Source organism: Marmota monax, unplaced genomic scaffold (genome assembly GCF_021218885.2).
Source record: "Marmota monax isolate L192 unplaced genomic scaffold, Marmota_monax_Labrador192_F-V1.1 WCK01_AAM20220418_F8-fsc00021, whole genome shotgun sequence".
NCBI classification, from domain to species: Eukaryota; Metazoa; Chordata; class Mammalia; order Rodentia; family Sciuridae; genus Marmota; species Marmota monax.
The window spans coordinates 25,201,221-25,215,533 of NW_026695228.1; the positions used below are offsets into that span (position 1 = coordinate 25,201,221).

General features: G+C 63.2%; 1 protein-coding gene across 7 annotated transcripts in view; it reads left to right on the plus strand.

Moving 5' to 3' along the window:
* Cacna1a (calcium voltage-gated channel subunit alpha1 A) overlaps window positions 1-14,313 on the plus strand; it is a 245,765-nt gene that overhangs the window by 191,615 nt on the left and 39,837 nt on the right. For all 7 annotated transcript variants that reach the window (XM_058576793.1, XM_058576792.1, XM_058576794.1 and 4 more), the window contains 5 exons: window positions 502-631; window positions 3,341-3,400; window positions 3,998-4,104; window positions 12,179-12,278; window positions 14,129-14,289. In XM_058576793.1, coding sequence (XP_058432776.1) covers window positions 502-631; window positions 3,341-3,400; window positions 3,998-4,104; window positions 12,179-12,278; window positions 14,129-14,289 — 558 coding nt within the window. The remainder of the gene's footprint in view (window positions 1-501; window positions 632-3,340; window positions 3,401-3,997; window positions 4,105-12,178; window positions 12,279-14,128; window positions 14,290-14,313) is intronic.

Genomic DNA, 14,313 nt, shown 5'->3' on the forward strand with positions numbered 1-14,313 from the left:
TAACTTATCTTAAAAACGTAGACATCTCTGTGAAGCCCAGCTCAAGGCCAGAGGCCTTGTTTGCACATTTCTACAAACTACTATACTGGATGTGTTTGTGAAAAACTAGTAAGGGGGTGTCCAGCACCTGGAGTGCTGGTGTCCTCCCTGCCAGCGGCCAAGTAAAACAGGGCGACAGGAAAATAGGCAGTTTATCTCCATTGGACTCTTTCGCAGAGACTCTCTTGCTGACAGTCCTAAAATCAGCCATGGTGAAGAGGGCTTTTCTGTGGAGAAAGGGGGTGCCACTTCAACAGGGTAAACAGGACATATCAGTGGCTCCCCTTGTGAGGTCTCCCCTGCCTTCCTGGGGTCCTAGGACCCAGAGAGGGCCCTAGATAAAGGATGGCTCGGTGGGTGCGGCCCTTGAAGTTGGGGATTTCGCACAGCGCTATGGTAGAAGGCAAGGGCCTGCGATCCCGAGCTCTGAGTGGACCTCTGCACACCATCTGTCCCCAACAGCCTTCGCCGCCTGTGCCATTACATCCTCAACCTGCGCTACTTCGAGATGTGCATCCTCATGGTCATCGCCATGAGCAGCATCGCCCTGGCCGCCGAGGACCCCGTGCAGCCCAACGCACCCCGCAACAACGTGAGACCCGCCTTGCTGGCCCCTTCCTCCTGTAGCCCCAGACTCAGGGCCCGGGTGGGGGTGGACTGGGGACACCCTCGGGCACAGCCACGTCTGCAGGGAGGGGAGGCACATCTCTGAGGGCAAGACGTCCCTGGAGGGGACCACCCGGCTGGGTCCCCTGGTGGGGGGACAGGACAGGTAGTTGCACCTGCTCTGCCTGGAATGGGGGGCGGGGGGCTGAGCCGGGGTGACTTAGAGGTGCCCCCTCAGAAGCCAGGTCTCCCCGGGGAGTCTCCCACGAGGACATGAAGCTTTGGAGGAAGGACGGGCTGGGAGGAGCCCGAGGGTGAGGCCAGGAGAGGAGAGGCCAAGGGGAGGCTGGGGCAGAAACAGCCCAAGCTTTTAGCTTTTGGAGAACAAAACCCTCCGGGGTCCAGGATCTGCTAAGCCCCGTCCACCCGGCCCCTGGCTGTGTGTGTGCCCAACCCCGAGCTGGACATCCGTTGGGCAGGCGGGCGGTTGGTCGGTCAGTCGGTCGGTCGGTCTGTCCTCGTAGTCTTTGGAGATGCTGGATACTGGACCCAGGGCCCTCAGCCTGAGCCCCAGCCCCAGCCTGACGCTGTCTTTATTTAGAGTCAGGGCCTCACTGAGTTACTTAGGGCCTCGCTGTTGCTGAGGCTGGCTTTGAACTCGTGATCCTCCTGCCTCAGCCTCCCCAGCAGCTGGGATGACAGGTGCCGCCAGGGTGCCCCCAATTGATGAAGGAGGGATCAGTCCCAGAGAGTGGGGGGCAAAGGGGGAGCAAGTGACCGTCCTGGGTCACCCTTGAGACCTGCCAGTCAGAAGTGAGCCCTGGCCCTGGTGGAGAGGGGAAGGGCGCACCCCATGGGCGGGGCACCTCCTGGGGCCCTGGCCTGTCCCCTCCACTCTCTGTCCAGAACCACAGCTGCCCTCCTCACCCGCCGGCGGAGGCTGGGGCTCCTGCTAAGTAGGTTCGTGCCCAGGGCGCTGCTCATGGCCTCCCCGGCTTTCCCTGCCCCCACCCCAGGCCCGCGGGCGGAGGGAGGGAAATCAGAAGGCGGCCGAGGCTGTGCCGAGGCTGTGCTGGGGCCCAGCGGAGCCGTACAGGGCAGCCCTCCGGGTTCCCTCCTGCTCCTAGTTCCCGGGCCTCCCAGCTGGCAGGGCAGGTGACACAGGGGCTGGAGAGAGCCTGCTGGGGACCCGGGCCAGCACCCCGCCCAGCCCGCTGCGGGAGTTCGGGTCCTCAGAGGCCCACGGTGACCCCGTGCGCCCTGCCTGACCAGGAGGGCGAGGGCGCAGGGCGCAGCTCTGCAGGGTGGGCGGGGCCAGGATTCCTGCTGCCCCTGGCGGCGCCCAGGAGCGTCGCCCCACCGTGGGGACCGCCCAGCTCAGCAGAGCCAGAGAATCCCCGACGCGGAGGTGACCACAGCCCGGTCCCTCGCGCCCGCACCCCGGTGGCAGCCACACCCGGGACATGATATCAGAGCGGCTCCTGCAGGCCCGACCCCAGCTGCTCAGGCACCCACTCAGCAAGCATTCCTTGAGCGCCTGCTGTATGCCTGGCCCTGCACTAGGAGCTGCAGCAGCCACATGGGGACTGTCTCTGCCGGACTGATGTGGGGGACAACGGGATGATTGATACCATAACAGACAGCTCCCCGGGAAAGGATGAGGGGTGCGGGGACAGGATTCCAAGGCCGGGAGGTGGCATTGTAGACAGGTAGCCGCCGAAAGCCTCCCCGGGAAAGCCATTCCCAGCCAAGCATGGAGGAGGGGGACCCCACGGGATGCAGGGAAGGGCGTTTCGGGTAGAGGGAACAGCCTGTGCAAGGGCCCTGGGTGGGATCCAGGAGGCAGGAGGCCAGGAGCAAGGGAAGGGCGGAAGCAGGGCACCGTGTCCCTGGGGAGGTGACCAGAAAGTCGTGCAGAGCCGCTAGACCAGCAGGAAGACCGGACTTCATCCCAGTCGCGGGAGCCGGGAAGGGGCGAGAGCCTGACGCAGGTGTTCACAGGCGCCCTCCGGTGGCCGTGTCCAGTAATTACCAGGCCTTTAAGTGCCACCGTTGGTCAGGCCACACCCTAACGCCTGGGTCACCACCAAGCCGGGCTGTGCGCGGTGGAGAGAGAGTCAGTCAGGGCTGAGGTTCGGTGATCATCCAGGCAGGAACTGGTCGAGGCTGAGACCGTGGGGTTGGGTGGACGAGAATCACCCACCCTGGTGAGAGTGTGGCCATGGGACACAGAGGGTGACAGCAAGCAGTCAGGAGGTCCCCAGTGCTTAAGAGACACCACGGAAACAACACCTTGCCCAGGGACCCAGCGGAACCAGGACGCAGTGGGGACTGGATCCAGTTACCCCTGAACTTGCCCAGGGCCCCCTCAGCGCACGTAGAGCTTGGGGCAAACATACCAGGCGCCCTGGATGCTGGCCTCGGTGCCCGCCGTCCTCACGGAGGGATTCCATGGGATTTGCTGCCATCTGCTGGAAAGTCTCATTCACAACCTACAAATCTAGGGGTGGGAGGGGCTTTTGTGCAGTGCACGCCCTGCCCAACCATATATGCCAGATATGCTTCCTCCGGGTGGAAACTCTGCTCCTTGGGGACTTGGCTGGGGGCCTCACAGACCAATGGGCAATTGCAGCATTTGGAGGGGTCTCTGCTGGAGCAGGTCGGTGATCCCGTGCCCTCTTCATGTCCCCTGCAGGTGCTGCGGTATTTCGACTACGTTTTCACTGGCGTCTTCACCTTTGAGATGGTCATCAAGGTGAGCGCGAGGACAGCCGCCAGCGCCCCGCGGGGTTCTGAGCCCCCAGGACCCTCCGGGTGCAGACGGCTTCCCGAGGCCTGAACCAGGTGCATGTGGCCGAGGGGCGGCCACTAGAGTCTGGAGAGGGGCAGGGAGGGGAGAAGGGCGACGGCGACGGCCTGGAGGAGCCGCGCAGGGGGCGGCCAACCGCGGGGCTCTGCGCCGGGGGAGGGGGGGCGCAGGGCTGGGTGTTCGCCGGCGCCCTCTGGCGGCTACGAGCAGGACAGACCTGAGGGCGGGCGGACCTGGAAGCCAGCGCAGGTCCCTGGTGGACCATGAGGGCGGCACCGGGTTGGTGGCCTAGGAGTGGACAGACTCCTGGGGGTTGGAAAGGCAGAGCCCCCAGGGCTGGCTGAGGACCCGATCGAGGGGCAGCCCAAGGTCTGGAACCAGCGAACCCTCGCTGCCTGTCACCGGGTGGGGCCTCCGCCCCCCCACGCCGGGCCCGCGCTCCTGCCCCAGGCCCGGCTGCAGCGGGAGGTCCGTCCCCCTGTCCCCTGCACTTCCTCCCGCGGGCCGCAGGGACCGAACCTCAGCGCCTGCTCTTCCCCGCAGATGATCGACCTGGGGCTGGTCCTGCACCAGGGCGCCTACTTCCGCGACCTCTGGAACATTCTCGACTTCATAGTGGTCAGTGGGGCCCTGGTGGCCTTTGCCTTCACGTAAGTCCCCACCCGAGGCCTCCGCTGGCCTCCTGGCCCCCATCCTCAGCCTGAGACCACCTGCTGGCTCAGGGGACCTGCTCTCAGGGCGTAGAGATGGGGCGCGTGGGCTCTGGGTGGCGGGAGGTGCCGCATGTCACCAGGAGGAGCTTCCACTGGCTTTGTGCACGTCACCGGAGAGAGAAGGAGCGGGCATCCCCCTTCTCCTCCTCCCACGGCAATGGCCCGCCACCGGCCTCCTGCCGTGCTGCAGGACATCTCATCTCCCCTCTGCTCCGCGAGCCCCCCCAGAACCTCTGTCTCTTTGGGGTGCCCCTGAAAAGACAATCATGGATGAGTGTGCATGACTCCCCGCCCCGTGCCTGAAGGCCCCGGGCCTGTCCACCGATGGCCCTGTGTCTTCCCTTCTCCTGGCAGTCCTAGGACCCTCCGCCCTCCGCAGGGCTGGATCATGGCACCTCCCAGATGGTGCCCAGGGGCTGGGCAGCCCTTCCAAGATGCCACCATGGCGCTTAGTACCCACTCCAAAATGGCACCTGATGAGTTCCCGGCAGCCCTTCCAAGGGGCACCCGAGCTCTGGGCAGCCATTTCAAGAGGGCACCCTAGAGCCTAAGGTGTCCAAGTTCTGGGTGGCTGTTCCAAAATGGCACCCAAGTTCTAGATAGCCATCTCAGGATGTCGCCCAAGAACTAAGTGACCATGGTTCCAATTCTGAGCATCCATTCCGAGACAGTAGCCCTTATGTCCATCCCAAGACATCAGCCCCGGAAAGGAGGAGGGTCTTGCCAGGGTGGGACCCCCTCTCCCCAGACTCCCCCGTGCCCCTGAGTCCTGGGCAGCCATTCCAAATGACTCCCAAGCGTCGGTCGTCATCTCAAGATGGTGCCCAAGGGCTGCGCAGCCATTCCAAGGTTTGGCTCCTGAGTTCTAGAACCTAAGTTCTAGGTGACCATTCTACTAGATGGCCCCCGAGTTCTGGGTGGACATCCCAAACTGGTCCCCAAGTTCTACGTGGCCATTGAAATGGTACCTACGAACCAAGTGGCCACGGCAAGATGGCACCCAAATTCTGGGTAACCATTTCATATGGCACCCTTGGGCCCAGTCACCACCCTAAAAGGCCACCTGATTTCTGGAAAGCCATTCCCAGATGGTCCCCAAGAGCTGAGCAGCCACTGCCAGGTGGCATCTGAGTTCTGGGTGGGCATCTCGAGGTGACACCTAATTGTGGACATGCATTCCAAGACGGTGACCACGAGCTGACCAGCCAGCAGCCCCTTGGGCCTGGTGGTCAGCCTGCATCCCTTGTGCTGTAGATGCTTGCAGCAGGTTGGAGATCCCCTGACTCCGACACGGGGACACATCCTGAGGCTCTGGGGGACCCTCAGGTACCCTGTGGCCATCACAGTGGATCAGCCCCGGAAGGGAGGAGGGTCTTGCCAGGGTGGGACCCCCTCTCCCCAGACTCCCCCGTGCCTCGTCTCCTCGTTCCCTTCTCGGCAGGTGCAGGGGTCCCCTGAGTGGCTCCTGGCCAGACAGGAAGGGCTGGGCTTGTGAGGAGGACAGGACAGTGGCCCTTTCCGGCTTAAGGCAAAAGTGGGCCTCGCTGAGGTTCTTCCCAGGAAACAGGATGGGGTCAGAGGACCAGGAGGTCGCCAGGGGGTCAGGACCCCCCAGGGCGGGGCAGAGGCACACCTTGTCCCTCTCCCTGCCACAGGCCACACCGCCCACTCCTCTCCTTTGTTCTCCCTCTGCCCACCCCCTCCACCTTTCTCCTCCTCCCTCCCTCCCTCTTTTTAAGGCCATGACTTACTGGACAGCCAGAGCAAAGAGGTGGAAAAACAATAATGACAATAACCAGGAAGTTGAGCTACAGTATCATTAAGATGCTCTGGAGGAGACCAAGTCACTAAATGCACAGCAAATTAGGGGAGAAAGGATGCCACCAAGGAGACAAGGAGTTGGTGTCCTTAATATATAAAAAACAACCACAAATCAAGAAGAAACACTGAAGCTCAACAGATAACAAAGGATGCAAACAGAAATGGCATAGAACGCTGATGACTGACGCAAACCCAGGGGACGTAAGATACAAACAAGACACAAATTGTCTCCTAAATATATTTTTAGGCAATATGTAGTGTCCATGAGAATGTGATGAAATGTGGCCCCGTGTCCTTCTCCCATGTATGTAAGCAGGACCCCCAGGGCCTCTGGTAGGTCCCCTGGCAAGACCCTGAGAAAATTTGGATTCCAGGAAGCCAGAACGTTGTACCAGGCTCAGCCCAGAGAGCCATGTCAAGGAAGCCACCTGCAGGTCCCAGCCCAGCCCTACTGCCCCCTCCACCGACAGCTCCCCTCCCGTCCCCCTCCTTCTCCTCCCCTCTCCCTCCCTTCTCTTTCTCTCCCTCTCCCTCCTCCCCCTCCCTCTCTCTCCCTGCCCCTCCCCCTCGTCTCTCCCCTCCTCTCTTTCCCTCCCCTCCCCCTCCCTCCTTCTCCTCCCCTCCCTCTTTCCCTTCCTCTCCCCTCCTCCTTCCCCTTTCTATCCCCTCCCTCCTCCCCCTCCCTCCTCCCCCTCCCCCTCCCTCCTCCCCCTCCCTCCTCCCCCTCCCTCTCCCTCCCTTTCCCTTCCTCTCCTCCTCCCTCTTTCCACCTCCCCCTCCTTCCTCTGCCTGCCTCCTTCCCCTCCCCCTCCCTCTTTCCCTTCCTCTCCCCCTCTCTCTCTCCACCTCCCCTTCCCTCCTCCCCCTACATCCCTCTCCCCCTCTCTCTCCCCTCCCCCTTTCTCTTCCCTACTCCTCCCCCTCCCCTCCCTCTTTCCCCTCCCTCCTCCCCCTCCCCCTTTCCACTTCCCTCTCCCCCCTCCTCCTCCCCTCCCCCTCCCCCTCCCTATGCTCCTCCCACCCCCTGAGGTCACCCTGAGCTGTGGCCTGGAGAAGGCCAATACTCTGTCCTCATCTGGCAACAGGAGACATGTCCCCAGGCAGAGCCCAGATGGGAGGACCAGCTCAGGCCTTGGCCACCTTTCCTGTGGCCTCGGGACGGGGTCTGCGGCAGCCCCAAGGGCTCAGGATGCAGCAGCTCAGGAGACGGGGTGGGGTGGGTGGGATCCCTGGGTCTCCCCTCTGTGCACACGCTGCCGGGTGCTGGTCTCACCCTCTGCTCACAGGCCCCGGGCTGAGCCTCGGCTCACCCACTCTGTCCTCCACACCGGGACCCTCCTGCTGCCCGCCACGTCCCCTTCCCAAGCTGACCCCCGTTTCTGCAGGGGGGCTGCAGAGGACCCAGCACCCTATCCGGGGTCGCTCTCCCGGGCCGTGTGTACCACGGCTGCAACCAGGTCTGCAGGCTGGGAACCTCGCTTTAAAGCAGACCCAATCTGCTCAAACAGGTGTTAGGGGCTGGGTGGAGCGAGGGCTGGTCCCACGCAGCCCCACAGTGATAACGAGGAGGAGGAAGCGGGTCCCGCCAGGGTCTCAGTGTTGCACAGACTCGGCCCCTTGATGGACGGACTGTTTAGACTCTCTTAAGTGCAGTCATGCTTCACTTACGATGGGGACACGGGGTGAGAGACGCATCCCAAAGGTAGTTTCCAAGTCACCCCCTGGCCGCAGGTTTCTGACCTCCTTTGCCTGAGGCGTGTGGCCCTGTGAGGACCGTGTTGTCCTTTCCTGTCGTCACGTGTGGTGTCCGTGGAGCGGGTGCCCCGAGGCCCCGCGGCTCTTCTCCTCTCGGGTCTTCTGCTGTGTGTCCGTCTGCTCACGGGGAGGGCAGGGCTCCCCAGCACTGGGCCAGCCTCCTCTCCTAGGACCGGCTCCCGCGTCCAGCTGCTGTCTGGATGTGCAGGGGTCTGGGTGTCCTCGTTCCTCGTGTCCCCCTCGCTAGGCACCCTGGGCTGGAGGGCAGGAGAGTCGCCCGGGTGCAGTCTTGACCCCCGGGGGGCTGGGGAGGGACACAGACCTCCAAAGTGGACTCTGCGGTCCCAGCGACAGAGCCGCCCCGGCCCCAGCCCGGACCGCGAGCTCGCGGGCCACAGACAGACCCCAGGACCCGAGAGCCGGGAGCCGGGGCTGCGAGGAGGAGGCTGCCCGTGGCTCTGCGGCCCTGGTGGGTCGAGGCAAGGGACCCCTCCCCACTGCTGTGACTGTGGCCCCATCTCTGGTGTGGGAGACGCCCTGGGTGCCCCGAGGGTGTGTCGAAGCCTCCTGCCTGTCTCCACCCTCCTGCCCGCTCCTGCCCTCTGCTCAGACAGCTCTGTGTGGTGTGTGTGTCCCTCATCACTGACCAGCCATATCCATGTGACCACCATTAACGCACCATTTCACCAGCCCTGGGCCAGCGGGTCCCGCTCTGTGCCCATGCATGGGACAGCCAGCTGACATTCCTTGGCAGCTGGCAGATCATAATCCCGCCCTCGCTGCCAAGGGTCCATCTGGGGCCGCCACTCCTCCCCCAGGGCAGGACCACGGGCCGTCCCAGCTGGCACAGCACCCTGATCAAGCTGCTCCTGCATCCTTAGGAGCTGCACTTCCAGGAAGCCAAAGAGGAGCCCTCAGGCTATCTGCCCCACCCACGAGGGCACCATTTTTCTTATATTTCATGAAACAGGAACATCAGAGTTCAAGATAATGCACCTGGGTTTGAATCTCAACCTACCACTTCCTGGCTGTGTGCCCTTGGGAAATCAGTCTCCCTCTGTGGGCTTTAGTTTCCTCATCTGGAAAATTGGCATAATGGTGCCATCTTCCTGCAGGCAAGTGCGGTGACATTCAGAAGATGCGGTCAATAGTTGAGGCATTCTGTCACCGGATGCCTCCTAGTCGTGAAAGTAGAAGCTACACAATCGCACGTGTGTCACTTAATTCTCAAGTGCTGAACCCTGAGGACCACGTGCTTTGGAGAGGGTAGCGGCCGAAACTTCAGAAGCGTCTCCCTTTTAAAGTCGGCAGTTTTTTGTTTTATTTTAAGGGTCTCTCTGTGCTGCCCAGGCTGGCCTCGATCTCCTGGGCTCAGGAGACCCCCCTGCCTCAGCCTCCCTCGGAGCGACCACAGGCCCCTGCCGTGGCGACTGGAGGCAGATTGGCCTAAACACCTACCAACCGCCCGGGGGCTCCCGCATCCCTCGCGCCCTGCCCTCGTCCAGCCTGGTGGTGCCCGGAGTGGACTCAAGGCTCGTCAGGTGCTGCAGACCCAGGCCCGGCCTCGGGCTGCCCCAGGCTGGCCCTGAGACTGAGCCTGGTTCCAGGGCGGCCCTGGAGGGTGCGGCCGGTGCAGAGGACCCTGAGGGTGGCCTCTGCTGACCTGTGATGCCAAGGCCGCGGGGCACACTGGAGGCCACCGGCGGTGTCACAGATGAGGACCGCCAGGCAGAGGCAGGCAGAATTCAAACCCAGGTCCTTCCCCCAAATGCTGCCCCTTTAAGAGGCTCCCACAGCCCCTGGCAGTGACCTTGACAGCTCTGGGGCGTCCTGCCACTGGGACGGGCTGGGACGGACTGTGGCCTGCCCAGGGTGGGGACCAGGGGGAGGGGCTTCCATGGAAGGATGGACCCCAGGGGCAGAGCCGGGGGGCTGCCCCTCAGCCCAGGTGGCTGGGGCACCCAGGTGTGGCCAGTGTCTGTTCTGAGGCCGCTCACGATCTGTCTCTCCCTCCAACGCCACCTCGCCAGGAGCAGCACACGGTAAAGTCTCTCGCTCTCTGTCTCTCGCTCTCTCTGTCTCTCGCGCTCTGTCTCTCGCTCTCTGGGTCTCTTCTGTGGCCTGTGTCCTTGCTGCTGTCCTGTCTATGGAGGTGACCAGAACCTGCTCCCGAGGGCCACAGCCGCGACCCCCACCGCGACCCGCTGGTTCTTGCGGAGACCACAGCGGCCAGGGGTGTCCTCCCAGGTCCAAGCTCAGCAGGTTCAGGGATCCGGGGCAGGGCGGCAGTGAGAGCCGCGAGGGTCCCCAGGACCCCAGAGGGAGCAGGCGCTGGCTCCAGGGGGCATGTGCCCCGCCCCAGGGGACCCTCACCCCGCACAGTGCCGGGAAGCTGGCTCCTCCTCAGGGCGCCTCTGTGTCTCCAGAGGCCAGTGTCTGCTCAGCGATGTAGAGGGCTGGGGTGTGGCGTGGTGCTGTGCGCCTGGACCCAGTCTTCAGTACTGGGGGAGTTTAGCAGGCACAGGGGCCCGCGCCTCGAATCCCAGTGGCTGGAGGCTGAGGCAGGAGGATGGCGAGTTCGAGGCCAGCCTCAGCCACTCATACCAGGTGGCGGCCTGAGCCAGAACCACGGGCGTCAAACTGATTCCGACGCAGGAGCCAGAGACCCGCGCTGTTGCACCTGTGTCCGGTGCTTCCTCCAAAGGGAGCCGGTGGGTGCCAGGGGCTCCTCAGCCCTCGGCGGCTCCTCTCAGTAGTAAGGCCCCAAAGCCACCAAGAAGTAACCATCTGCCCGCACGGCCGGGGTCCTGGATTCGTGTCCTGCTCTGCCCCGATTTCCCCCGGTGGCTGTCCCCATGGACTCGTGTCTCCCGTGTGGGACGCAGCCCCGCGCTCATGAGGGGGACCTGGGTTTAAACCACGGCCCCCGAGTTGCAGGCCCAGGCGTCCCCTTGGGTCCCCGAGAAACAAGAGGGGGGAGCCCGAGGGAGCAGATGGCGGGAAAGACGCTCTCGCACTGGACGCCCTGGCGCCAGGCTGGGGTCTCTGGAGCCCAGAGGTCGGGGTCTGCAGCCCCGACTCCGACCTGAACCTCACGACAGGGGCAAGCGAGGGGTGGGGAGAAGAACCCGGTGACATGGAGAATGGCCACCGAGGAGGTCGCAGCCCGGGTGGAGGGTTTGAGGAACCTTCTGTCCCAAGGCTGAGATACTCCCAAATGGCCCCGGAGGCTGGCGGAGCTGGAGGCAGGGAGGCAGGACAAGGAGGTCTCGGGAGGCCGGGGAGGGGAGGTGCGCCCAGGGTGCACGGGAAGGTAAGTGGGCACAGGTTTCCAGGAGCCCTGAGGCCACACCTGGAAGTCACTTGCTCTTGTGAGAATTCAGAGGCCCCAGCAAGCCGGCCACCCTCGTTGGCCACTGGGTACAGAAAAGAGGGAAGAGCAGCCGGGCGCGGTGGCGCTCGCCTGTCATCCCAGGGGCTCGGGAGGCTGAGGCAGGAGGATCTCTAGTTCAAAGCAGCCTCAGCAACAGCGAGGCCGTAAGCAACTCAGTGAGACCCTGTCTCTAAATAAAATACGAAACAGGGCTGGGGGTGTGGCTCGGTGGCCAAGTGACCCTGCGTCCAATCCCTGGTACCAAAAAAAAAAGATGGAAGAGGAGACCCAGGCTGGGGGAGAGGGCGGGAGGGAAAAGGGGTGGGTCTGACCTCAGAGGGTGGCCAGGAGGGACGGGGACGTTCAGGCCATGACCTCAGGGGTGCAGATGAAGGACAAGTGGTTGAGCACGGCCTCGGGTTCTGGCTTGCTCACCTGGGTCAGTGCCATTGACAGCCTGGGCCACCCAGCGTCGTCCTCTGGAGTCTGAAGGGTGGTGGCCGAGGGTGTTGTGGTGTCTCTGGGTGGCACACGAAGGGCCAGGCTGCTCTGCTGTCACCTCCCTGGCAAAGAGGGCTCAGGCGCCGTGGAACCAGGCGCGACCCGGCAGCTGGGAGGGCGGCTGCTGCCCCGTGGGCCGGGGACGCGGAGGGGGCCTTGGCCTGAGGGCCACTTTAAATGCCCCCCGTCCTGCTGGGCAGAGGGGACGCCCATCTGCTAGGAGCCCCCAAGACGGTGGCTAAGTGACGCTCTGGCCACCAGCCCCCCAGGCCAGGCGCTTTCTAGAGGTGGCCATGCAAGCATTTGGGGCTGGGGCAGCGAGCTCCCCGTGCCGGTCCGGGGCCCACTCGGGCACCTGCTCAGGTCCAGCCAAGTGGCAGAGCCTTCAGCAAACCCCGAAAATAAAGCCACAAGACCCACTGCTGGCGGCTCCCTGAGCAGGGAGTGGGAAACCAGCCCCCGCGGGGAAGGGGAGGGTGGGAGCGCCCGGAGCTGGGGCCTCCCGCCTCCCAGCCTGACACCCAGCCTCTCTTCCCTTCTCCCCCTAACATCCGTCCACAGTGGCAATAGCAAAGGGAAGGACATCAACACCATCAAATCTCTCCGAGTCCTCCGGGTGCTACGACCTCTTAAAACCATCAAGCGGTTGCCAAAGCTCAAGGTGAGACTGGGGCACGTGGGGAGGGGGCCCGTCAGGTTGGCAGCGTAAAGTTGAACAAGTCACGCACTGCTCAAAACCCCCACCACTGATCCAAGGAGCCGCTGGTAAAGCTCAGCACCGCCCTCATCTACGGGTCTGGGTGTCACTACAGATGGCCTGCAGGTGGCGGTGAAGGGCAAGACGTAACGCCTCCGTGTGTAATTTCCCACCAGGTGAAATGTGTTGCCTTCAGGGTCCCGCTCCCTCATCCTCACAGGGTGTCCCGTGGGTGACAGGCACAGCCCTCGTCAGGGCAGCAGGAAGCTGGGCTTCCGGTCTTCCATGACCTCTTAACTTACCTGCCTGGTCTAGGCCCCCAGACCCCTGTAGCAAAACAGCCAGACTCCACATTCCCAAAAGCTCCTTGTTCCAAAAAAAGACGGAAAACAAACCCTAGCCTTCCAACAACTGCTGTTCCACCCAAGGGCCACCAGTGTTCTCTCGATATGTCAGGTCGGCCACTGGCTTCCGATCAAGCCAGCTTATTTATTAATTTTACTTAAGAGAATTTACTTTGAAAGGAAGTACGGCTTCACCTCTCTCAAGTTCCAGAACCCAGTGCTCACAGAAGGTAAAATGCGTATCTGTTGGAAGAAAATAAGATCCTGTCATTAAGACGTAGCCAAGGACGGCTGCGGCCAGCGGCCCTGAGCGTGCTGTGGGCCCGGGTTGGAGAGTGACCAGGGCAGACGTTCATACCGCAGTCAGAGCAGCGCCCCAGCACTGAGGAGGATGGGGAGGAGGTTGTGACCCGAGGTTCAGCCTCATCCAAACCAGCCTCTGATGTCCCCTCCGGAGGCAGCATCCCTTGGGAATTTGGAATCCGTTGATGGCGTCCCTTCTTGGCTCTGTGACAACCAGAGGGACTGTGGCTGCCCTTTGGGGTCAGGGCTAGCGTTGGGATGCTCCTTTGGTAGCCATGAGCCCCCTCCCAGGCGACTGGGGACCCTGCCTCTGTGTCCCACGAGGCTGCGGCAGCCCCTGGTGCCTTTGAGGTGGAACCGGCATGGCCCTGAGGAGCCCAGGGAGGCCAGGGAGAGTGCTGGGGCCGAGCTGCCGGGGGTGGACCCTGGCTCCTGGGGGGCACAGAAGGAGTCCGTCTTGCGTCATGCGCACAGGGTCACCTCAAATCCAGAGAGCCCCTGACTGCCCGGGAGGAAGGAGGGAGGAGGCCAGGAGTCCGGGCACCGGGAGCCGGGGCTGTGGTGACAGGAACACAGAATTGACAGGCAGAGGCCTCTCCAGTGAGGATCCTCCCCTGGAGAGGCTCTGAGCGTGCTGTGGGCCCCAGTTGAAGAGCCACACGCCGAATTGGAAAGGCCCTGGAAAGGGGCAGCCGCCCAGGGGTTCAGACGCATGGAAACCCAAGACCGAGGCTGGGCGTTGGTGGTGCCCACCTGTGACCCCAGCGACTCGGGAGGCTCAGGCAGGAGGATCCCAAGTTGGAGGACAGCCTCAGCACCTTAGCAAGACCCTGCCTCAAAAAGAGCTGGGGACGTACCTCAGTGGCAGAGTGCCCCGGGTTCCATCTTCAGTGCCAAGGAGAAGGGGGCGGGGGGACACCCGAGACTGGACTCGTAGCAGCTCCAACACTTCCGCAGCCAGGTGACCCTCCCTGAGTGACTTGGGCCTGACCTCCGCGGTGAGGTAGCAGGTCAGGCCTCCCTCTGTATCTGCAAGGGACTGGCCCAAGATGTCCCCTCACGTACCAAACTCCCTAAGGCGGCGGGGCCGGGCGCGTCCCTGGGTGGCGACCGCAGGAGCGCTGTGCGCCCCCTGGTGGCTGGCGCGCTCACGCCCCTCCGCCGCAGGCCGTGTTCGACTGCGTGGTGAACTCGCTCAAGAACGTCTTCAACATCCTCATCGTCTACATGCTCTTCATGTTCATCTTCGCCGTGGTGGCCGTGCAGCTCTTCAAGGGCAAGTTCTTCCACTGCACCGACGAGTCCAAGGAGTTCGAGAAGGACTGCCGGTGGGTGTCCCTCCCCAGGCAGCC